This window comes from Lepisma saccharinum, chromosome 27 (assembly GCF_977018435.1).
Source record: "Lepisma saccharinum chromosome 27, izLepSacc3.1, whole genome shotgun sequence".
NCBI lineage: Eukaryota > Metazoa > Arthropoda > Insecta > Zygentoma > Lepismatidae > Lepisma > Lepisma saccharinum.
In genome coordinates, this window is record NC_139255.1 from 18,252,811 (window position 1) to 18,277,663 (window position 24,853).

At 38.8% G+C, this 24,853-nt stretch overlaps 1 protein-coding gene across 1 annotated transcript in view; it reads right to left on the reverse strand.

Moving 5' to 3' along the window:
- LOC145980420 (dipeptidase 1-like) overlaps positions 1-24,853 on the reverse strand; it is a 168,804-nt gene that overhangs the window by 43,746 nt on the left and 100,205 nt on the right. Inside the window, exons 6-9 of the mRNA XM_083113502.1 lie at positions 22,736-22,886; positions 14,229-14,313; positions 12,271-12,447; positions 6,793-6,877 (exon numbers count right to left, since the gene is read on the reverse strand). Coding sequence (XP_082969628.1) covers positions 6,793-6,877; positions 12,271-12,447; positions 14,229-14,313; positions 22,736-22,886 — 498 coding nt within the window. The remainder of the gene's footprint in view (positions 1-6,792; positions 6,878-12,270; positions 12,448-14,228; positions 14,314-22,735; positions 22,887-24,853) is intronic.

The following is a 24,853-nucleotide window of genomic DNA, read 5'->3' on the forward strand; positions in this document are numbered from 1 at the left end:
CCTTGACGCAGACAGGGCAAGCGATGGACTCGTCGTGTCTACACTGATCGTCAGGGGACAGTGGGAGCATAGACTTGGGGGCCAACAGTACCTTCCCTATCTCGTTGGCCTCGACAACCATCCTCTCGAGGAAGTGTTTGGCTGCGTCGGGACCACGGTACACGTAGGGCTCGGGGGCGATGTGCTGGTCTCGTCGCACCACAACGTATGCGAAACTGGATGCCTCGTGGAGTTGGTAAGGGGTGGTGGAAGAAACTTCGGGGTCGGGATCGCAAGTGGACAGGGGTTTGAGGAAGGCCTCGAAATCCGCGATGATGATAGCGGGATGCTCTACCATGGCACCGTGCATGTGGAAACGCTCCACGGTGCCAGGTTTGGGCAAGACTGCCACACCCGGCTCGTTGGCATTGCAGTAGATCTTGTGGCGAGCGAGCTTCTCTGCAGCGATGTTGGAGCCTCGAACATGTTGGTAATTGTGTTGATCCCGTCCGTCGAACATTGACAAGCACCTGCGACACACCTCGACGTGGTGACTATCACTGCTCCGCTGGCTCGAAACAAGTCTAGAGAGCGAGCGAATAAGAGTGTAGTGGTGATGGGTCTCGTCCTTGATAAGTAGGAGATGGATTTCCTGCGCACCATCAACGTTTACGTCGCTCACCCGGATGGGGTACACCGCATTTTCGTCAGTGAGACCGTAAACGTTGATGGCCAGCCGCGCACGAGCCTCAAACTTTCGAATGTCCGGGACCTCTACCGGGTAGTCGATCCCAGCCATCGCAACTTCCAGCTCTGCCTCATAGGGTAGGTAGTGGTTAACTCGGTGTGGTTGGTTTTTCCAGTGGACAGGGTGCAACGCTGCAAGCACCGACCAGAGAAAGCACTTGGCGTCACTGTTCTGAATGTTCAGGACGGCCTTCTTTGCCACAATGGTAGGTGGTAAGGGGACGTAGCTGGAGGCGGAGAGAGGCACGAACTTACAAAGTTTGACGCACAGTTCGTGAGGCTCGCCACACAGCGAACCCCCCGAGCCTTTAGCTTGATGTTCCTCCTGTTTTGCCACCAGCTCATCGGCAAACTGGTTGTAGATGACCTCGAGGTTGTCGACATCCGCCAGATGCAGCGTCTTCGCCTTGGTGTTGTGGCAGAAGCTGTAAATTTCATCGGACGGCTTCTTGTACTGGCAACGTAGCGATGCGTAGAATTTGGTGGAGTGCGTTGCAAGCGTATCACCGAGGATGGAAATAATCTCTGCTCTCTTCTCCTCCAAAAAGCTACGCACGTCGCATGAGCCCTCCGAAGTGATGACAAAATCTTCTAACAACCGCTGGAAAGCAGACTGGTTCGCTTTCGCCACAGACTTGACGCGTTTGGCGGATGGTGGCGAGTCGGCTTCCGCTTTCCTCTTGGTCGAGCTGGTCGACGGTTGGGGAACAGGTGCTCCGACGACAACTTTGCATGATGTTATATGCCTCTTCAAATTATTAATAGTAATATGTATACCGCACCTGGGACATGATTTTTTAGCGGTTACACGCTTACCAGGTGCGCAGGTACGACAATGTCTTGCAAAATTTTGGCTTGATATGGTTATCTTGCACACAGGGCAACTTTTCATGGAGCGCATTTTTTTTGGGGGTATGTTTATTTATATGTGATCTGTTGGTGGTAGAGTGTTTACAAAAAATACCTTACGAGAAAAATTTTGTAGGCTAATTCTAATTAGTGTTAGTTTGAGGGGTTTATTTATATATGGGTGGCGTTGTTTTCCTCAAATATGTACTTTAATAAACCCTGTAAAAAAATTTAAAAAAATATATAAGAAGTTTGAGAAAAAAAAACACGTGAAACTCTACAGAGGTGCGGTAATCTATAACCGCAGCCATTAGAAAACTTTTACATTTTTTGGTTGGGCACCACGCACCCTGGCGAGGTTATAGGGGCCAGGCATCCTAAAAAACAACAATTATTATTTTGTTTGTTTGTTTGTGTTACAATACATAAGCGCGCGCGCGCGTGCGTGTGTGTGTATGTGTGTGCGTGGCACATCGTTCCCCCCGAGAGAGAGAGAGGTTTACAAAAGTCGCGATATACAAACATTGGCCCCCGGGAGTTGGAAAATTACGATATGGCGCATTCGCTCATTACTGTTCCCAGCTATAAGTTTTTCTCTCTCTCTAGCCCTTGCCAACTAAAAAAAATGTAGGTAGGAGTTGGCAGCACTGCGAGAAAATAGAGATCATGCCTTACAAGAAAAAACCATTAAGGCGATTTTTATTTGATGACGTTGAACCCGTGCAGTGTTCCCATCCATCCATCTCTCTCTTTTACGGCAGTGCCGGCTCTCCTTGCCCTGTATATGTAGGTTGGCAAAAATTGCTTTATGCACTGTAAAACAAACCTCAAGCAAAATTGCCAGCCCCTTGCTTGAGGTTAGGTTAGACAAGAAAAGCTGTAGGTAGGCTGTCGGCTGTTTAACTCTTCCCTCTCTCTCTCCTCTCTCTTTTTTGTAAAAGGCTATGGCAAAAGTACCAGTAGGTTGGCAACCTTGCTTTATGCACTGTAAAACAAGCCTCAAGCAAGGTTGCCAGCTCCTTGCTTTAGGTTAGGTTAGACCAAGACAAAAACCTTGGTGATTTTTTTTCGAGTAGGTGTTGGCAACACTGCGAGCCCCACTTCCGGTTGCAGAACTCTCAAGCAAGATTGCCAGCTCCTTGCTTTAGGTTAGGTTAGACCAAAAAAACCTTGGTGATTTTTTCGAGTAAGAAGTTGGCAACACTGCGAGCCCCCTGAGCCCCACTTCCGGTTTGTGAACTCTCAAGCAAGATTGCCAGCTCCTTGCTTTAGGTTAGGTTAGACCAAGAAAAACCTTGGTGATTTTTTCGAATAAGCAGCTGGCAACACTGCTCCTCACTTCAGCTCCTCACAAGAGGTTGGTCAACCGGGCTGATTGCACTACTCAAACAAATTAACAATATCAATTAAACATCACTAGACAGCAGTTAGTCTAAGTAACGGGTTCCAACAGCTAACATACAACATTCTCATGTTGTCAACAATATCCATTAATTATATAGACTACTTACTATCCGTGAAAAAATTATTGAGCCCTCGGTTTTCGCGCTTGTAAAATTGTACTCCGTGGGAGGAAAAAAATCAAATATACCTCATTGGAGAGCTTCAAGTATCTACGTTTTAATAAGCGTTATCTGAAAATTAATCTTAATTTTGTTATCTTACTATAATAAAAAAAATACTCAAAAGTGTTTGTTTTTTTCAATTTTCACGAACGGGGAACTTAACACCATACAGTTCATAATTGACTGTACATATGATTTTAAGATTTTGTGTACTTGAAGTTCGATTATTTCTGCACCTCTGTAGAAAAAATGAAATGCATATTTTTACTAGATGCTTCAGAAATTGGTGTTTTAGGGAAACGTGCAAACTTGAAATCCATAATTACAAATTCAATGAAATTGAAAGAAAATGTTGATATAACGCATATGATCAAATTACAGATTGCACTTCGCTGCACTTCGCTGCGAGAATCGCACATGTGCGTTCCGTGTAGCCGATCCAAAGTATTGTCGCAGCATAAAATAATAAATGAAATATTTCTCATATTGCAAATGGAGTATTGCTGTACTGCATTTTTTGGGGGTATCTTCTAGCTGTTAACTTCATATGAACGTCGTCTCTTTCAATACGTGGTGGAGGTACATAGTGGTTCGGATCCCACTTTAAACTGTAAGTCCAGTCCCGATTAGCCTACCCGTGCATAAAGTGAACTTCAAGAAAGAAAAAACAACTGCACTCAGCTTTATATGAACGTCATTTTCCCAGTATTATTTTATGTCGTACATTTAAGCAGATATATTGAGTGCAACGATGTTCGATGAGAGATCCAGTCTTCTCTGTCTACAATAATAACGCACCTGCTGTGTACAGCGATTTCATAAGAAAGGGAAACAGAGCGAGGTGCGTACTAGCGATAGCAACGCATAAAAATTATATTAAAAAAAATCGCATTTGAAGCCTTCACGTCAACTAACAAGTTTAAATATATTTCAAGCAAAAACGCATGTAAATTGTGTTTATTCACTTAAGCATTGTATCGAGTATAACTTGACAAGTTTAAAAACAAGACGCTGCAAATAGCTGTTGCGCATCTCACACCACATTTCCCCACTCCATTCTCCGCAGCGACGTTGGTTCGCAGTGTTGCAACCTGGAGGAAGCGGAATGGTCTGAGGATTTTCAATGAAATTTCTATTCGCTTTTTCCTGGGCTGTTTTCTACCCGTCGAAGTACAGAAATTCAGCCCACCTTTCGCCAACGACTTTTTTCGTTCTTTTAAAACTTGGCCTCCCCTATGGCGCAGTGGTAGCGTCGTCGCCTTGTAATCAAGGGGTTCCGGGTTCGATTCCCGGTGGAGACACATAGTGGTTTGGATCCCACTTTAAACTGTAGGTCCAGTCCCGATTAGCCTTACTGTGCATAAAGTGGACTTAACACAAAAAATCAATCCAATCCAATTCTTTTAAAACTTGAGAAACCATCCATTTAGATACTCCCGTGGCGGCGCTTGTGGACTCGACAACATTATACTTACGTTTATGTAACTCCTTCCAATTTCGCAAATATGTTGCAACATTGTAAACAATTTATCTGGCCTGTCCTCTAAGGGACTTTCCAGAGCAGATTGTGGATTTCGTTGGACCCGGCATGATTTGAATTTTGCATTTAGAAAATATGCAGCCAAGAGAAAATGGCAAGAACATTTCAATGCTTTAAAAAAGAACACAGGCAAGCGTGTTATCAGATTGCCTTCTCGTAGCGATTGTTGTACGACAAACAAAAGGACCCCCACCCCACTCGGCTTTTTTTTTTTTTTAAAAAAAAAATCCACTGCCCGATGTCGCATTCAGAAAATGAAGTCATTCGCCCATTAGTTTCTCTTCGTTATAAACCTTATTAACGCGCGTGCGTAATACTACAATTTATGATCCGCGCACCGTACGCATTTTCAAAGACCGGATTAAATCAAATGAACCACTGATACACTGATATGAAACGGTATGGTCAATCTACACAGTAAAAATAGTTTGTCATATTTGTTTTAGCTTAATTTTGCTGAGTTGGCACCACTCGTACTCTCAAGGCCAGACCAGTACGTAGAAGAGTGGTGGGGAGGATGACGTAATTGGAAGTACTAAGCAACGATCTGAGCATATCGGGACTTAACATGTCAGGCTATAGTAGTGGTGGTTTCAGTATTTAACCTGTTGCTATACATTCCACCTTAAATATTGATTTTATATTTAGGTCTGTTACACAGCTGCAACTGTTGTAATAAGCAACGAGTTGTGGGTTCATTTAGAGAGAAGAAGGACAAAAAAACTAATAAATTTTCAATAAATGAATGAGTGAAAGAGTGTATAAAATGCTGTCATAATGGATTCTGTTGAACTGGATAATTAAAATAAAAGTCGTGTATCTTTCTTCTCACAACATCTTGCAAAAACTCACCCAATAAAATATTGGGTCGATGCAAATTTTTGTTCCTTTTTTCTTTACATACCTTTTTCACTGTGCTGACGTAACCCCCAAACACTCTGCCGTGCACTTGACACCTTGGTTTATGTCGTGAGATGCGCCTATTCGTTTCTCCTCGTCGAAATATCTCTTGGCACTGACTATCATTTATTTTGCACCACTATGATATTACCGTCTTGCCATTATCATGCAACAAAAAAATCACGTCACAGAACCGCAATCACTCAATACTGTACGTACGAACAAACACGCGAACTTGTGGGAGACAGACTGCCTGGACAGAATGCACGTAAGGATTATTATGGCTATGTGGGTGTTCAGGCAATATTCATGGCAGGGATATAAACACAGAAGTGACAAAAGAAACTTTAGGCATCTCTACAAAGCTTTCCTTTGCGCAACACATTGTTTCGGCTTATTTCCCGTGTCAAAGCTGCTTGGACGCGAAGTTTAAAGGACAAGTGGAAACGCTTGGCAACAATGCTCACTTGCTCTTAGCAACGATGTGAATCGCACGGGAACCCGTTGCAAAGAAAAACAATTCGCTCTGTTGTTTTCAATTCGCACAGTGTGAAAGAATGAGATATGGAAATTTGATTTTTATTCCACGGCCATCATTTTGATATGCATTTCATGACCATTGCACTGACCATTTTCGAGATTGCAACATCATAATTAAGCGTTAATTGTGGCTGTTCCACAGCTGATAGTATCATTATATTTGGCTGAGATATTTCCACATAACCAAGTTTCAATTACGAAAAACAATTATATATTTACGACGGTTTTACACAAAGCTACATACAATTGAATTCGACTAATGTAAAAGTTACACGAAAAACTAAACTTTTACAAACATTTTTGTACTCCCAAGGAGTACAGTTTTACAAGCACGCAAACCGAGGGCTCAGTATTTTTGTCACGGATAGTAGTATAAGGTTTCGCAATTTCGAAAATACCGATTTTCTCTAGTTTTAGTTATATATGCTTTTCTAGTTTTGCCACACTACTTCATGAGTGCTTGTCATAATATCCATAAAATAATATGGAGACAGTACATTATTTACTTACACAATTGCATATGTTTTCCAAAAAATATAAAAATAATAAATGGCACACGCACATACTCGTACACCCCCTCCCCCCCACACACTTACACACGCATGCATAACATAATCAATACGAATATCTAAATTACACTTAGTGGTTTTTTACAAATTCATGTGCACTCACCTATTACGTCATGCAGCGTGGCAGTGGATCTGCAGCTGAGAAATTTATTGAAGAAACTCACCATTACTATTCCGCCGTTCATTGCCTGCAACGGGGAAATAATTTCAATATCATACAACTAGATTTTATTGAAATGGAAAGTTAATTTCTGCAAATATCAGCATTTATTATATGGAGAACTGTGAAAGTTTACCTAAGTTTGTTTCAAGTCGACATTCCACAACAAAAGCCATTATAAATGGGAGGTACGCACAGGACCATTCAGATGTTGTAATGGAGAGTCCATAGTTGCAACTTGTGAAGAGGAGGAAGTGCGGGGAAAAGAGCAACAGAAATGCTACAAACTGAGACAGAGATTAGGTACATGATGAATTTGTGAAGAGGGGAGAACATGTTGAACTTTTATGTGAGGCATCATACAGTAATGGATTCCATATTAAAAAAGTTTTATCTTCACTTTTCCTGCTCATTCTCTCACATAACAACGCATTAAACAAAACTACTGCTTCGGTGAGGTCCAGTGGTTTTGAAACGTACTGCCACGACTAATTCTTAATTCTCGGGTAGGCATCTCGTCCGCTCCACTAATGTGCAAGAAAAACAGATCTGAAACCGGTCCTCATGGGTAATTTTCCCGTTTGTATCCTTCAAATAAACTTAACAAGGTTCATGTGTGCTGAGCCGAACCGTGCCGTGTTGACCGTTGATAATGGGATTTCTGTCTTTCACTAATCAGGACTGGATTAGTAGCTCAAAATAGGATCCGAACCACTTTCCACTGTGCCTTCACCGTTATAAATATGTATTGATTCATTGATTGAGTTAGTGTTTTAAGTCCACTTTATGTGCAGAAAGGCTAATCGGGACTGGACCTACGGTTTAAAGTGAGATCCGAACCACTATGTACCTCCACCGGGAATCGAACCCGGGACCCCTTCATTACAAAGCTATGACATAACCACTGCACCATCCGGGATGCCCTGTTATAAATATATATATATATATATATATATATATATATATATATATATATACAGAGCATTCCTTGACATTCGCTACGAGACTCGGCGTCAGCGCTTGTCTTTCCCGGTGAACGGGTCCGCGACAGTTGCACGCTACAGTCTGTTTATTCGCTCTCCCTGCCCTCTTTCCCTTTCTGTTGACGTTGCAGACTGACGGCAGTATAATCCTCCCTCGGAAGTTGTGTTGTGTCGTGTCGGTGTGTTGAAGATTGTGGTTTAATATGGCACCACAAAAGTTTACATTACAACAAAGGATTTATCTTGTCGAGTGTTACTTCGGAAAGAGGAATTGTGGAGAAGTGCGATGACGTTTTGTAAAGAAATTTCCTGGTGTTCCCGTTCCACATAGGACCACTATATTAAACCTCGTAAAAATGTTTAGAGTAAAAGGGTCCGTTCTGAGTAAAAGTGGAAAGAAAAATGGGGAAATCTTAAAAATAAAGTATACAAAGACAATCCGCACACCATCCGTGAGTTAAAAGAGAGTAATGTACGAGAAATCGGGAGAATTACGGTAGACGAACTTGCACGTGTAAATGAAAATTTCCTTTGGAGATGCCAGGAATGTATTGCAGCAGAGGGACATTATTTTCAACACCTTCTGTAGTCAAGGTTAGTACACAATATGAAAACTGTAATTTTAATAGCCGACTTTAGCGACTGTCGCGGACCCGTTCACCGGGAGAGACAAGCGCTGATGCCGGGCCGCTTGCCGCCGAGTCTCGTAGCGAATGTCAGGGAATGCTCTGTATATATATATATATATATATATATATATATATATATATATATATATACACACACACACACACACACACACACACACACACACAGAGCGGTGTTGCCACGTTCCACGTACATATTTACTCTGTTGAATAAAAATATGTGTAAAATCGATTTCGCAATGTTAATTGACAATGATAGTGAATTTTAAAAACAGATGCAAGGAACTTCAATACAAGACCAATATTGTATTTGTAGGACTACTCAATACTACGAAGAAGTTGTATCGCAAAATTGATAAGAACATTTTTTTGACAATTTTAAAAATCTAAAAATTAAGGATTGTGTTGAAAAACTTTCTGCCTGCACCTTATTAGAATTTCATAACGATCGGACAAGCCGTTTTTGATTTATGGAATTTTAAAGAGAGCGATCATTTGCAAAACTAAAAAATGAACGGTCCTTTTTTTTTGTTCTGACGATGATAAGGCATACTCGAAAAAAATTGATTGGCATAGATTATCGCAGAATTGAATAAGCTCAATTTTGATGTAACTCGTTTCTTTGTAGGTTTAGTTGTTAATTTTTAATTAGAGTCCAAACTCGAGTAACCATAATTTTTAATCCGATAATAGTTCCCTGCACTTTTGGACTCTATTTGCACTCAGGCGTCTGGTTGTTTGCACGGCGCAACACAGACTCGTTACTTTGATGATTTGGTGTTTGCACCGTTTGCACTACGTTCTGGAGAAGTGCAATTTGTGGTGTTTGGTCACATTGTGCGTGCTAACTAATCAAAGGAAGCAGACACGCATGTGCTGAATCTTCTGAACTTGAACACCGCTATCTGTTTACTTGGCTGAACATCATTTCTTCACACCAGCCTGACACCGGGATACGCCTGCACTGCACTTTGTGAAAACTAGACGGGGCTTGTGAGCGACCAAGTACAAATGTAACAAGATACAAAAACAGGACGATATATATACACAAACATTACTCCCCTCCAGACTATTAGAAAGTTATTCTAGAACATTCTAGCAGGGGGTTTTCCCTTGTGAACTGTACTTTCACCTAAAAGGCTAAACATATTTACTTCCTAAGAATGTGGTTGGACTCTTTTTCTCATGCTCTTTTTCCTTTATTCTTCTTCCTTCTTCTCTCCTCATTCTCTCTTGTCTTTTCACAACATACTTTCACGTCTAAGCTAAACATTGTCGTCTTCATCTCATTTAAGTTAAGTCCTTTTATGAGGTCCACTACTTGTTCACTGTTCTTAACTGCTCTGCTTTCTTGCTATGTTACTAATACTTACTAACTTTCTTTAATTTCTTTTCCAAGGGTTCCAAAATATTGTTTCTGCAGTCAGGCCATTACTAGTCTCAACTTTATCTCCTATTTGTGTATCTTTGGAAAGCCTTTCAAACTTGGTAGTATTCCTGTCTCTTTTATGCACTTCTTGAATCCTCTCCTCTTACTGTCTTGTATGACCTTTCTCTTATAGTTTGTTCTTCTTCTGTACCACAAATCTCCTCATATCCGTTCTATTTTGGGTCTTCATACTTCCTCTCGTACCATTCTCTTTCCATCACCACAATTGCTCCTCCTTTATCTGCCTGCTCTATCACCACATCACTTCTTGTCTTGATATTCTTCATACCTTTTTGACTCAAATTATCTACTTTTCCTTGCTTTTCCATTTCTTTCTTCAGTATGGCTGCTGTTTTTCTTCTAATCTTGTATCTTTCGGGTTATTCTTTTATATGGAGCACTGATTCTTCAATGACATATATAACTTCTTCATAATCTACATATGCACGAAAGAATGTGAAAAAGAAGGCAAAATAAATAGCCTATGGAAACAGCTGGAACAGAATGGCTATGAGAAGGAGGATAGACTGGACATTACCGGAAGAAGAAAGAAAAGTGGCAGGGGAGAATTGGAAGAGAAAGAAAAAGAGGAAGAGAAAGAAAAAGAGAGGAGGTTTGGAATAAGGAGTATGGGGAAGACCACAGAAAAGATATGCAAAGTGCTTAGGAAAGCGGGCATTAAAACTTACAGGAATTGAGGGATAGCGAAGAATGCAAACAAGAAAAAGGAAAACAGAGAAAGTGAAGAGGATGGGATTATCTACCAAGTGAAATGTAAAGAATGTCAGAGTGTGTACATAGGAGAAACGAAAAAGAGGCTGAAAGACAGGTTGAAACAACATAGGGATGGTGTACGACTTAAGAGAGAGAGAGAAATGCGATATTTAAACACATAAGAGAAACAAGACATGACATAGAGTGGGATGAGGCTAAGCAGATAGGAAGGGAGAAGATAATACTGAGTGAGAAAATGGAAGGAGGTCAAGGAAATAGAGAAGAAAGGTGAAGAAGACACAATTAACTGGAATGGGGGGACTGAAGTTAAACAAAGAATGAAAGAAGGTGTTAGGAAGAGTGGAAAGGACGAGAGAGAAAGAGGAGAGAAGAAGGAAGAAGAATGAAGGAAAAAGAGCGTGAGAAAAATAGTCCAACCACATTCTAAGGAAGTAAATATGTTTAGCCTTTTAGGTGAAAGTACAGTTGACAAAGGAAAGCCACCTGCTAGAATGTTCCAGAACAACTTTCTAATAGTATGGAGGGGAGTAATATTTGTGTATATATTTCGTCTTGCTTTTGTACCTGGTTACATTTGTACTTGGTGCAGAGTCTGAAGAAGACCTTGCTAGAAGGTTGAAACGTTACGTTCAGTTTATGTTTTATAATAAAATAAATTACTGCCTTGATCAGCATATTGAGTTTTTTTTTATTTGTAAGTGCACGTTTTCAGAATGCGGATTACTGGGCGAAGAAAGGTCCATAAAGCAGGCTTGAAGTTTAGTCTTGTTGGAAATGACGTCATTTAGTGCAGTTCAAAGGAGCCAATTAAACGAGCACTCTACTCCGACTTCCCTCTCGTGCTCGTTATTCTCTTGTTTGAAATTATTTAAGTCGAAAGACGGCGAGTCGTTGCTTGTAAGTTTTCTATTGTGTAGAATTGTAAAAACAGAAACTTTTTAAAATGCTCTGTGATATCTATGAGGAAAAAGAAATGTCTGTAACGTGCCAGAAACAACGTCCTCTTAGTTTTATCTACTGACCGTATTAGGCGCTGCAGTCGAAGTGTAAATTGAGAGAGCCGATCTCAGTGAAAAAGTGATTAGCACAAGGCGCAATGACGCCCATGGATCCGGGTTCGAATTCCGGCCTGGGCATAGGTGGTCTTTGTGTCACGAGGTCAATTATATGCTGTGAACATCCATTTTCATCTTCGCGATTAGACAAAAGTGGCAGAAAGTGAAGAAAAATAAACCAAACCAATCATAACGCCATCAAGCTTTCTTTCCATGACAGAAAAAAACCACATGTGATGACAAAGGCAGTCTATATTTCAGTAAAGGAAAAGAAAACACTTAGCAACGTTACATTTGAATCCTCTATCAAGGTGTTCCTCAGACTTGAAACCAAACCAAACTAACTAAATAAAGAAAAAGTTTCAAGTTTGAGGAAGACTCTGATAATTTCCAGACTGAACTGCTCGACCATTCTAGAAGTATGCTTGCTTCAAGTAGGGTCTTACACCTTTATAACACTGTCTGAAAGTGTGTTAGATAGGATAAACAAGCTTGAAAATGTACTGTATATCACATTGCGACAAATAACATACAACAGTTGTTTATGATATTTTACAAAAATAAAATCTTACCAGTTTCTTGAGCACGTAATCTGGAACGTTTCTGGAATTGTTGCAGAGCGCATGCGCGGAGGAGTGTGAGAAGATAACAGGAGCCTGCGTCACTTCCAGGGCATCCACCATCGTCCTTACGGAGACGTGAGAGATATCCACGATCATCCCAAGACGATTCATTTCTTGAATCACCAGCTGCAGAGACAGAACAATGCCTCTGATTATCATAAATTCTAATGAAATTATATATTTCATAGAAATCGTAACTGACGTTCTTAATTGAAGGGATCTGATGTAAAAGCATGGTAAGTGACATTTTGGTCATTTCTGAGTTCATTAAGAAACAAGGTTATTAGAAGTTACTGTAGATACATTGTTTTTGAGTTGTGTTTACCAATTTCAGAAGATTTCACTGAGTTCAATGCAATTGTATGACATGGTAATTTCATTAAAAAATTGATGGATGGCACATTTTACTTTGTGACTCAAAAATTACCAAAATATCCCTTACCATGTTATACAGCCGAGACCTTCAATGGTGACTTACATTTTATTATACCAATGAATGTTGCAGACCACATGAAATAAATTGGTCATCGCGTATCTGTACTTTGTGCACACGCAAGGACCATTTGTGACACCTACTGTTTTTAAGAACCCTATATGTCTGTAATGCACGACTTACTTTCAAAAAACCTCAAATTGCATACTTTAGTTTCGTTGTATACTGATATGAAATTACTTAAGGCCATTAAAAAATGTTTAAATTTCAATCCGAACACCAAGTGTTCGTTATAGCTTAGGCAACATGAAGTAGTATTATTATTTTTTCTTGCATATTAATTGGTCCTTGAATTCTCGTCAGATGTTTTAAGTGTAATGCTCTAGCGTACTGAAAACTACAGGGAAAATTGATGAGACTCAATCTAGATAGGTCTGCAGAAAGAAAGGATGTGGAAGCAAAACCAGCATCGCCACCACTGCAACCTACCCATAGCTGATGTGTTTCATATTGTTACATTTGACTACATCTAATTAACTTAAAGAGAAAATGAGCAACTACAGCATGAATTGACATAACTCTGCACAAAGTCAGTTATTTTCCCCTCACTGGACATCTTGTGAAGGAACAATGTTTTGAAGCATTGAGGTGAGTAGTGATTAGTAGTGCAATAAACAGATACATTTTGCACGCGATGGGGAATTTAGAATGACATGATAATGCCAGTACTGAGCTATGGAGAGAATGTCATTAATTCATTATAAGTACCTAATTGTATCTTTCTGATGCAAAGTTAAGTAATAATCAACACTACTTCGTATTTCTTAGACAACCAATTACATATTGTATCTTGCCTAAAGAAGTATGACAGCTTGTCCTGCAAATGGAACAGTGCGATGCATAAGTATTACCAGGTAAATTGTCCACTACTAAATACACCGACCTTTCTCTTGCATTATACATGATATTAAGATGCTTGTGCATTTTCATCTACATCTTGTTTCATTTCGTGAACAAAGTGAATGAGATGAATCAGGACCGTGAAGTAAAATTTGATTCGTATTATTTATGCATGCCACGGTACCTCCATCTCCTGTTCAGAAACTACGGAGACCCAATATGTAATATGATGATTGCTTCGTCTACAATCGGGAGAGTTTATTGTTGTGCCCAAAGAACATTCTTTATAAGGTTCGGAAAGTGTATTAGAGTAGTAACTTTAGCCTGACAATCATTCTAAAAATGATTTCGGGCAATGAACTCTTATGCAAATGATTAACAAGTGATAACCACATAATTTGATTCCATAGCCATAAGAGCAACGAAATATTCGTGGAAACCGTTAGTCATAACGACATCTTGGGAATATATGTGAGTTGTATTCCACTCCTGTGGTAACGTAAACAAGCTTTCTGTTTCAGAATAACGCATGGCTCAGCTGGGAGATGAGGAAAGTGTTTCAAAAGGTACGCACCCTTCCGAAGTGGGAGAGGCCTCCATGTTCCACGAAGGTCCAAGGAACGACGTCTCCGGGGTCATCAGCCAATGCGGAGTCTGCCCTAGCGGAAAGAAGGTAATGATTCAGCTGCAAAGGACAAATGAGCAACGCATGCCAGGTAGCACCTCTACACTGAGGGCAGAAAAAGAAAAAGAACATGCATGAGGAGAATACAAAAATTGTACAAAGGAACATAATTCAAAAGAGCAATCTGAATTTTAATGCAAAAACATAACTGATACGTGGGCTGTAAATTTAAATGTTGCTACACTATCAAGAAAAGGTGATAACACCGTGCATGTGCTATCAGGCATTGAGTATTGTTGGTTGGGGTGACAATATGGGGAACCCAACATGATTCCATTGCCCTCATGTTGAGGTTGTTCTCACTGACACATACCAACCTTCTCAAGAAATGAACTTACACATTGCCCAACCATCAGATACGGCTAGGTATTGTTGTTACAGGCTTCATGCAAGTCTTCATGACATTCTGATGCATTTCAGCCACGGGTCACCTGGATTTGGATCCATAATCGCTGTTCTACCATTGTAAACATGTTTTACGGCAGTGTATATAATGGTGTTCAATTCAACCTTGTTCATACACAACAGCACACTCTGCACCGACCACTTTTGGTACTCCACACATAGGCATGGGCCCCAACTGACAATGCTGACTGCCTGATTGTACATGCACTGTGTTATCACCTTTTCCTAACTGTGTTTTCACTTTTAAATTTACAGCCCACGTATAAATGAAGAATAATATAGATGATTGTTAGGGCTGAGCCGATTCATCCACCGATACCAGCCGATAATTTTAAGGCATATTAGTCTTCCACGGGACCCGCAAAAATGCAGCGCGACGCTTACATTGAGTCTAATTATCCTGCAAATTATGCAAAATTCCAACTTTATTTTTTTCCTTCAATTTTGCACGAACAACTATATCTTGTGATTACATAATATCTATTTTAATATTCTGATGTCATTCTTGAATATTATGAAGAAACTTTCTACGTTAATTGATGCATATAATTAGAGAATAATATTTACACACCTATACTTTTTGAATATTTTGAACAAATTTAAATTATTGCAATTTTCAAGTATCTTCATCGATGTGAATCGGTAAGAGTATAGGTATCGATTCAAAGTGGTATCGGTTCAGCTCTATTATTATTGATATGATTTTTAGATCAGTAGCGAAAAATCAACGTGGAACGAGTTCGAAACGTATTTAAAAATGAGATTAGAATACAGGAAATAGAAAATTAAGAAAAGCTGAAACTACGATAATTAGTTGAAATACTCAATAAACATTGTAACAAATGCATGCAAGACATATGATAGAAAACTCAAACGAAACATTTTGTTTATTCAGTACTTGTAAATATTTACTATTGAAAGGGTGAATTCAATGCTTTTACCAGCAGTTTAAGGGCAACAAGTGTTAAGTCTATATTATTTCATATTACAGGGTAGGTCACAGGTTGAGAACAAGGCTTTCTCGATGGTGTAGTGATAACGTCCTAGCCTTGTAATTAATGGACCTAGCGTTTCGATAAGCGGTGCTGTCACGTAGTAGCTGGGATTCCTCTTTAAAGTGAAGGCCAGTCCCGATTAGCCTATATGTGCATAAAGTAGACTTCAAACAAAAACAGCAATTGAAACAAGTCAGGAACAACATTTGAGTTTCATGTTGATTAGATCAAAAATTATTCAAATTAAAAAATGTAGCGAAATTGTTTAGTATCTGATGCTCGTTTGCACCAACGTTGCAAAACCTCGCAAGTTTGAAAATCTTAGGTCAGGGTACTTCTCGATTTGTGATCGTCTTCCATTGCACCAAACTCAAAGGCATGGAGGACGGAGCAAGTCACGAAACTCGGGGTTAACTGTAGGTTAGTAGTTAACCTCAAATCTAGCGTTAAAAAATGGAAGCACTTGAACGGTTTATCTGTTTTTAGAAGATGTTGTTCTACTCACGGTGTAGCTGAGTGTGGAAACAAGCATAAGTAAATTTAGTTTCATTTTCTTGTTTGCAAGAAACTGTGTTTCTTCCTTAATGAAAAGTATGTCATAGAAAATATAAAAGGGAAATTGATATCCCTGCAACTGTCACGAAAAACTTCATCTTTGTAATATAGAAGACAAAGACATCATATTTAGGCCAATAAATACAATATATTATTTTATCTTGCAATCGCATTAAAGAGTCTTGTAACAATGATTACAGGCTGCTTTGATTACATACATACATATATACACACACACACACACACACACACACACACACACACACACACACACACACACACATATATATATATATATATATATATATATATATATATATATATATATATATATATTGATGTGCATTATTTTACTTTGCCTTTTGTGCCACTTTTGGCTAATTTGCGAACATGTGGATGAGTAATGATGTGATGAAATTGATCAATGGGCACTCACAAACATCCGTACCCAGGACATGATTCGCACCCGGTACCCATGACATCATAGCGCGATGTGCTAACCACTCTGCCACATGGATAGACACGCATCCACTTATTATTCACTAGCGTTTTACAGTTAAATCGGTCACAGGAACAACGTCGCGAACAATACTTTTGCCAGCAGAGACGACAGAGACATTACGTTAAAAATATGAGTGGTTTTGGTTTAAGAGAAAGAAACATGAGTGAATGCTTTGTTTTTTCTGTTGCATTTGGGTTTTGTTGGATACAACATTGTTCGTGTGACCGGTTCAGTTAATGTTTAGTTCGCTCATTACATGTGTTTCCTTCTTTATTTTATTTCGTTTCTTCTACAGAAAAATCGATTATACAAACCATTCAACGTGTACGTAATAATTTCTCCATTTTCTAAACTAGATAAAGAAACTGCTATTGTAAAATTCAAATAAGAAGAGAATAGTTTTTCTTAACATGTCAAAGTACAATGTAAATTTTTTGCGTTTTAAGGACATTTTAGAATGTTGAAAATATGTAACTACGGCTCTGACAAGTAAAATAAGCAGAAAAAGTTATTTCTCAATATACGTATATACAGGGTGACTGGTAATTAGATGTATTCCCTGAAAGGGGTTAAAGTAGAGACAATTTGCAATAAATTTGACCATATGATACCCCGTCCGAAAATTAGTAGTTTTCGAGATAATCGAATTTCTATTGTTTTTTAAAAAAACAATTTCCACATAAAAAGATGAAATGAGAAAAAACTGCTCAATGTATGGCACATATTTCAGCGTTTTCTGATAGCTAAGAAATAAGTGGTTCGTTGACAAAAAAGTTTTTCCCAAATAACAATCACATGTAAGTAACGGGTGGGTCCAAACTTACAAGTGATGATAAAAAAATGCACTCTTAGTTTACTTGGCAACGTATTAATAACAAAAATGGTATGACACCAAGCGTACAAATTACTTAAATTACTTCCTTGTGTCATCTGCTATCCAACAAGGTACAAATGTTGCTAACATTCACATTTGTGTACAAGAAATAATACTTCATTCATCTTCATGTGAATGGAATCAATGAACAATACAATTAAAGAACATTACACGTCTTGATCAAAGTGCACACCTCCGTTACGAATGCAGGCACGCAGGTTTTTACGGACATTTGTTCTCTTAACTCGTGATGTGATGGTGTCCTTGATGTGTTGACCAGCTGTTAAGATCCTCTCCCTGAGCTCCTCTTGCGAGTTTACCGGTGTCTTGTCATGTGGCTTCAAATGTAAAGTCTCAAATCGGGGGATCGAGCCGGCCAGGGAATCGGGCCACCTCGGCCAATCCATTTCTTTGGGTAATTTTCATCCAGCCACTGTCGCACGCCCAAGCAGAAGTATGGATGGACGTAATCAACAATCATTTGATCGAGCCATTTTTCCTGACCCAAATCTTAAATGGCATCACTTATGAACATTTTTTGAGGAACGGGATGGCAATGTTGTTGGAGGATGTGCCTCTAGCTACAAGACGTGACATGATTTATCAGCATGATGACTGCCCAGCTAGGTCTCCCGATTCGATTTGAAGCCTTGCAACTTTTACATTTGGATCCACATGAAAGACTTAGTTTACAAGACACCGATAAACTCTCAAGAAGAGCTCGGGGAGAGGATCTTAACAGCTGGTCAACACATCAAGGACACCGCATTCGTAACGGAGGTGTGCACTTTGAGAAAGACGTGTAATGTTTTTTAATTGTATTGTTCATTGATTCCATTCACATGAAGATGAATGAAGTATTATTTCTTGTACACAAATGTGAATGTTAGCAACATTTGTACCTTGTTGGATAGCAGATGACACAAGGAAGTAATTTAAGTAATTTGTACGCTTCGTGTCATACCATTTTTGTTATTAATACGTTGCCAAGTAAACTAAGAAAGCATTTTTTATCATCACTTGTAAGTTTAGACCCACCCGTTACTTACATGTTACTGTTATTTGGGAAAAACTTTTTTTTCAACAAACCACTTATTTGTTAGCTATCAGAAAACGCTGAAATATGTGCCATACATTGAGCAGTTTTTTTCTCAATTCATCTTTTTATGTGGAAAATTGTCATTTTTTTAAAAAAAAACAATAGAAATTCGATTATCTCGAAAACTAGTACCCTACTAATTTTCGGACGGGGTATCATATGGTCAAATTTATTGCAAATTTTCTCTACTTTAACCCCTTTCAGGGAATACATCTAATTACGAGTTCACCCTGTATGTACAGTCACGGACACTTCTGGGTTGTAGTGGCAAAATTGGCTTTCATTTAAGTGTTTGGAAACTAGAATTGTCGGAGAGTGTACGGGCGTTGCTTTCTATTTTGGCTTATTTTACATTGCTTGCCTACTTTTATACATTAGTCGCGACTTAAGGACCACAAATGAAACCATTCTGCATAGATATGTTCTTCGATCTAGAGTTTCTACATTAGTGTCTCACAACATGTTGTTCATTTTCTGTTCATTTGTTAGGCATTAAATGATTGACATAAGAGCCATGGTGATCGGGAGTGGGGAGGGAGGATCGAACAGGTCCGTCGAACCCCCTGGACTAGAGTATACTTCATTTCAAGTTACAAAGAAAGGAAAGTCAGTTACATTTATTGTTAATAATAAAAAAAAAAATCAGTCGTACAATAAAATAAAAAGTGCTTTAGATCGAAAGAATTTAGTGTAAAATACAGGTACGAGTTCAAGTTTCTTATTCTAGCATTTAACCAAAAATAAATAATTTCACACTTTTCAAAATTAAAAAAAATAGTTTTATATGAGAGGCCACATTAACACAACATTAACAATACAGCTAAAATTTCCGCCTAACGTATAAAGCTTTCTTTTGAACGAAGTGTGCAAAAGTTGATATCGAAACAGTTCTACAGGATATTCACTCGACTGGTGAATCGAGTAGGAAAGTCTCCCCAAGGCTATAATAATAATAATAATAATAATAATAATAATAATAATAATAATAATAATAATAATAATAATAATAATAATAATAATAATAATAACAACAACAACAACAACAACAACAACAACAACAATAATGCAATTGTAATTAAATTTGTGTATATTTGTTTATAATAGTTATTATTTTATAATAAAAATCATAAGCATTATTTCTACTATTCAAATTTTAACAATTTCCCGAAACCCCGTACAAGAATTTCTGGTGACGCCCATGATAAGAGTTCCAGGGCATGGACATGCAGAAAACCACGAGATAGCTACACATTTTACTCTCTCTTTCCACAAAGGCTTGCATGAACTTTTGCGTTTTATACAGTCCCTTGTTTATTCATGCTCATGTAAACCTGACCAATCTGCAAAAATAAGTTTCTGAAAAGCCGACAGTCAGCTGTCAACATGAGCTTCAAAAGCTTGGGGCGAGCATAGCACCGGTGTGTGTTTCTTTGAAAGTGGAAAGTAGGGATATCGATCGCTTTTTCGATTGCCAGAGGTAATTTAACCTTTCCAATAACCTTCCCTACACACAATATGCATTTCATGTTGGAAATGTCATCTCCCATACGCTACGAAAGAGAAGTTTTATAAGGTGTGCCTGAATGCAAAAGGATCTCAAATTCTCAGGAGTTTCTACATCCGTGTCTGTATTCAGAACCATTGCCACAGATTTTTAAGACAGGGAAGAGAATAGAAATCAGTGTTCTCACACGGGAGAGAGTAGGATTTCATATCTTGGGGTTCAGTTATACGTAGAAACTTAAATTATACTTTTGTTGTTGTTGTTGTTATTATTATTATTATTATATTTTATTATAAATTTAGAAATCCTAAAATTGAAATTGACTTACAAATACTTTGGCATTATTGATAATTCAGATTTGAGACCACTATTTAAATAGGAACTAGATTATCCTTGCTTTATTTCCAAAAACATCTATCACTTTGTTGACAAACAGCCTTGACTTTTCGCATTTAACACACTCCCAGTTAAGGCAGTCAACATGATTTTAATGTCTCCTGTAAAACATTCTCTCGTTTTTTTGTCGAACATTCACCCTGTAAATCACAGAAAACAATATTATTTGTAATAAAATATTGCTCCAGTTTCACTGTTGGAATTACATGTACTTTTCCCAGATATCTCAGAGATCAGGAGCTCTCTCAGGCCCAGCTCTGCGGAAGCCCTTGATTCTTCTATTAGCCCAAAGAGACAGAAATAGTAATCACTGTGTGCAGATATAATCAATTGCACAGTATTTTTCTAACAGAACAACATTGTAAATGGGTGCATCTGCTTGAACATAATGGAACGCCATGGCTGAAAATAGCTTTGTCATAAATGAATTGATTACTCAATACTGAGAATAGTTTTCTTTTCGAAGCAAATCACTTCTTCTAAACTCCAATGAGTATTTACGAATTGTTTGAACTTTCTAAATTGCTATTGTAAAATACTTGGTACGTACAAATCCTACACATTACCTACATACAGGTAACAAATATAAATCTGATATCACTTGGAGAAAAGGCAGTACGAAGAGCAAAGCGAGCAAAAAAGAAAATTGTTGATATGTTTCTTTATATATTAAAATGTCCTTCCCCCCCCCCCCCCGACACCAGTTTTGGCACCTTGCCCTCAGTTCTAGAACTCAATCGCCGCCACTAGTAATTCACCATCTTAAAAGCCAGTCTCTTGAATTAAACTTTATAATTTTAAATAAGGGGATAGCAGCGTGACAAGTAGATTTACGCAAAGCTTTGCGATATTGAAATATGTTTTCACTTTTCCTAATTTACGCGTATTTCAATGTTATAGTACTTCAAAATGTTCGCATGTCGCAGATATATAATAAACGTCGGAAATCACACAAATATCCCAAGGATATTCAATCTGAAAACAATCATATCATTACCATTTTGTGTTTGAACAATATATAAAACATTAGATCAACAGATGGCTCTGATTGTTCTTAATCCAGTGCATGCTGATAGACACCGAATGAACAATAAACTGAATATTTAGCGCGAAAATTAACAGAATAAACAAACAATTGAGCATCATAACCTAAGAAATTTGAATGGGTAGGGAAACAAGTAACGGTAGTGTCCTGTGTGAACAAAGTATTGTTCGAATTGTTCAATAGCATGCAATATTTGTAAAAGATACATGTAGTCACATGAGTGTGGAGGAAGATTGATTAATATTGTTAAACGGAGACCGTTGTGTACAATATAAATTCTTTATTTATGTCCTTTAAGTTTCAATACTACAAGCTATTCCGATAACCTCTGGAGCAAGGGGAACGAAAACAAGTCTCTGCGCAAGTACTGACTCGAGGGGTCTCGACCAATCAATGCATGAGGGGAAGGTGAGTGCATGAAGAAGGACATGTGGCTGCAGCTAACAGCCCACTCGCTTTCTCCCTTCTCTTCCATCATGTGCGATCTTGCTCCACAGATTCCCGCAGCTGAGTATAAATTGAAGTTTATCAATTTCAGTCTCGTCAAATCGAGCTTTATACCATGTATAGTCACAGGCAATAAAAATGGGACACTTAGATCCTGAAATACATGCTTCCCTGCAAGGCGTTATGTGTTTGTGTTTCCTAACTACGTATATGGCGGTGGTAGAAGTTTCCATTGAAAATTTGTTATTAAAATCTACTTTTCGCCGTTCAGTTACGCAACAAGTTAGCACCTTGCAGGAAGAGAATATTTCAGGATTCATATTTATTGCCGGTGACTGTACATCTATATAATTCTTGGTCTTATTTTAAATTTTCTCGCGATGTTCCTGAACGTAATCATCGCTCCTCTCATCTACAAAATTCGCTAACACAGTGATTGAAACTCTCCCAAGAGTTAATAGTAATGGCACTTAACCTAATTTCTAACAGTTCTTACTAAAGTATTCCTTTAATATGAAGCTAACTGATTACAATTTCTTGTATTCTGTTTCCCCGAAGCCAAAGTTGTACTCACCAAGGAGTATTGCAGGTGTGAGTGAGAGTCAAATATCTGACTCCCAGCTGATAAAACATTCTGAGGACGCCCAGGCTGCTTCCCAAGGAATGGCCTCCTTCAACACCAATTAGACTCGCCATTCTGCCTGACTGATGGATCTCCTCAATTCCTAGAACCAAAGTCAAATCTTCAGTTATTTTCCTTTACACACGCTTCCTTCACAAAATATCAGCAGAGAGCTAGAAGATTAGTACAAGGCCTGTTCAATAGGAAACCGAACTCTTTATGTAAAGTATGTATATACATTATTTTAAGAGAACCGACAGTGGTGGTGCCTAGCGGTGTCCTAAGTTATTAACTTGCATCAATTTCAAAGCTGTTGCCAACAGTAATAAAGCAGTAGATTGTGTTGAGTGCAGGTGTGTTGAGCTCCCGAGTTGATTTTCAGTTACTCTACCATGGAGGAACTGGAAGAGTAGCGAGTATGTGTAAAATTCTGTGTCAAATTGCAGAAAACACAGAACATGGGTGTACGGCTAAGATGTGGAAACTAAGATCAAATTATCACAGTGGGTCAGAGAATCCTCACCACGGCCCAAAAAGTCACGATTGAGTACGTACATACATCCCATGTTAAAGTGATGTTGATCGTCTTCTTCGATCATCCAGAGTTTGTGCCGCGTGGTTCCACAGTGAATGCAGCATTCTAATTCTACGTCAAGCAATGATTACAAGAATAGGTACGGCGAAATAGGTCACAGATGTGGCAGAACGAGTCTTGAATCACGATAATGCACGTGCTCATTCTCACTCGTTGCTCGAGAGATTTTGGCAAAGGACCAGCCTGTTGTCTCACAACCGGCATGCTTTCCTGATTTACACCAGCAGACATCTTCCTCTTCCCCAAGTTGAAATCTACCCTCAAAGGTCACAGATTCCATACAATGGAAGAGGCCAAGGATAATCCACTACGGGATCTACAGGCCATTCCCAAACTGGAGTTCCAGCAGGCATTGCAGGACTGGAAGAAACGCTGTGAGCGTTGTGTGCTCAGTGGAGGGAAGGAGACAGGCCCAAATAGCTGGGTAACATTACCATTTTCTCAATTTTTTATAAGTTCGGTTCCTTTTTGAACAGCCCTTGTATTTTTGTAGCTGTGTATCTAATTTAGAAGCAGTAGCAGGTGGTCAGTGATTTAGCCCTACTACATTTATGGTCATCTTATGGTGAAATTTTCATTAAAACAAGAAATTATATTCCTAATCATTTTCCGTGTCAAATTAAGTCTCTACTATCTTCGCACTTAGTTAGATTTTTTCAGAAAACATGCAAATATTAAAAAATACAATATTTCGTTATGAGCGAAAAAGTAGTAAAAATTCAAAATATCTGTTCACTGGCCTCCCCAATGGCGTAGTGATAACGTCGTTGCCTTGTAATCAATAGGTACCGGGTTCTATACCTGGTGGAGGCACATCGCACTGTGGTTCGGATCCCACTTCAAACTGTAGGTTCAGTCCCGTTTATCCTATCTGTGCATAAAGTGTACTTATAACAACATACAATCAATCAATGTTCACTGTAAATTTTGTGGGTGAAAATTAATGTACAGAGCTAAAATATTGCAAGTATCATTATACAGGGTGTCATTTTAATGGCGCCCACGGACCACAGATTCGTATAGAGGGCATCAAAACAAACAACTTTTCTCCGTAACATTTTTCTCGTTGGTGCGTCGATTCGACGCTATAACCGTTGAAAAAAGACCGTTTTGCCTCCTGGATGCTGGCAACCCAACACAACATTTGATCGTATCTTTGACATGATTTCCTGCTGCGTAACAACGCACGGTAGTATTGCAAGGAACATACAAATTTTGTGAAAAATGACAAAATACCAACCACATTATTGGCTGTAAAATGAAGGGAGAAACGCGTCCAGTACAACGAATATCAAGCCTACCAGCCAGAATATCAGCAGTCATCTCAGGGGAAGGGGGAAGTGAAGCAACGATATGAGAAATGGTAAAAAACGTATTCAAAATGAAGTGTCAATATCGGATTTTGTCTCAGCCTACATGTCAAATATCAACAACAATAAATTTTATTGGACTTACAGCTTACATGTGGCTGTTTG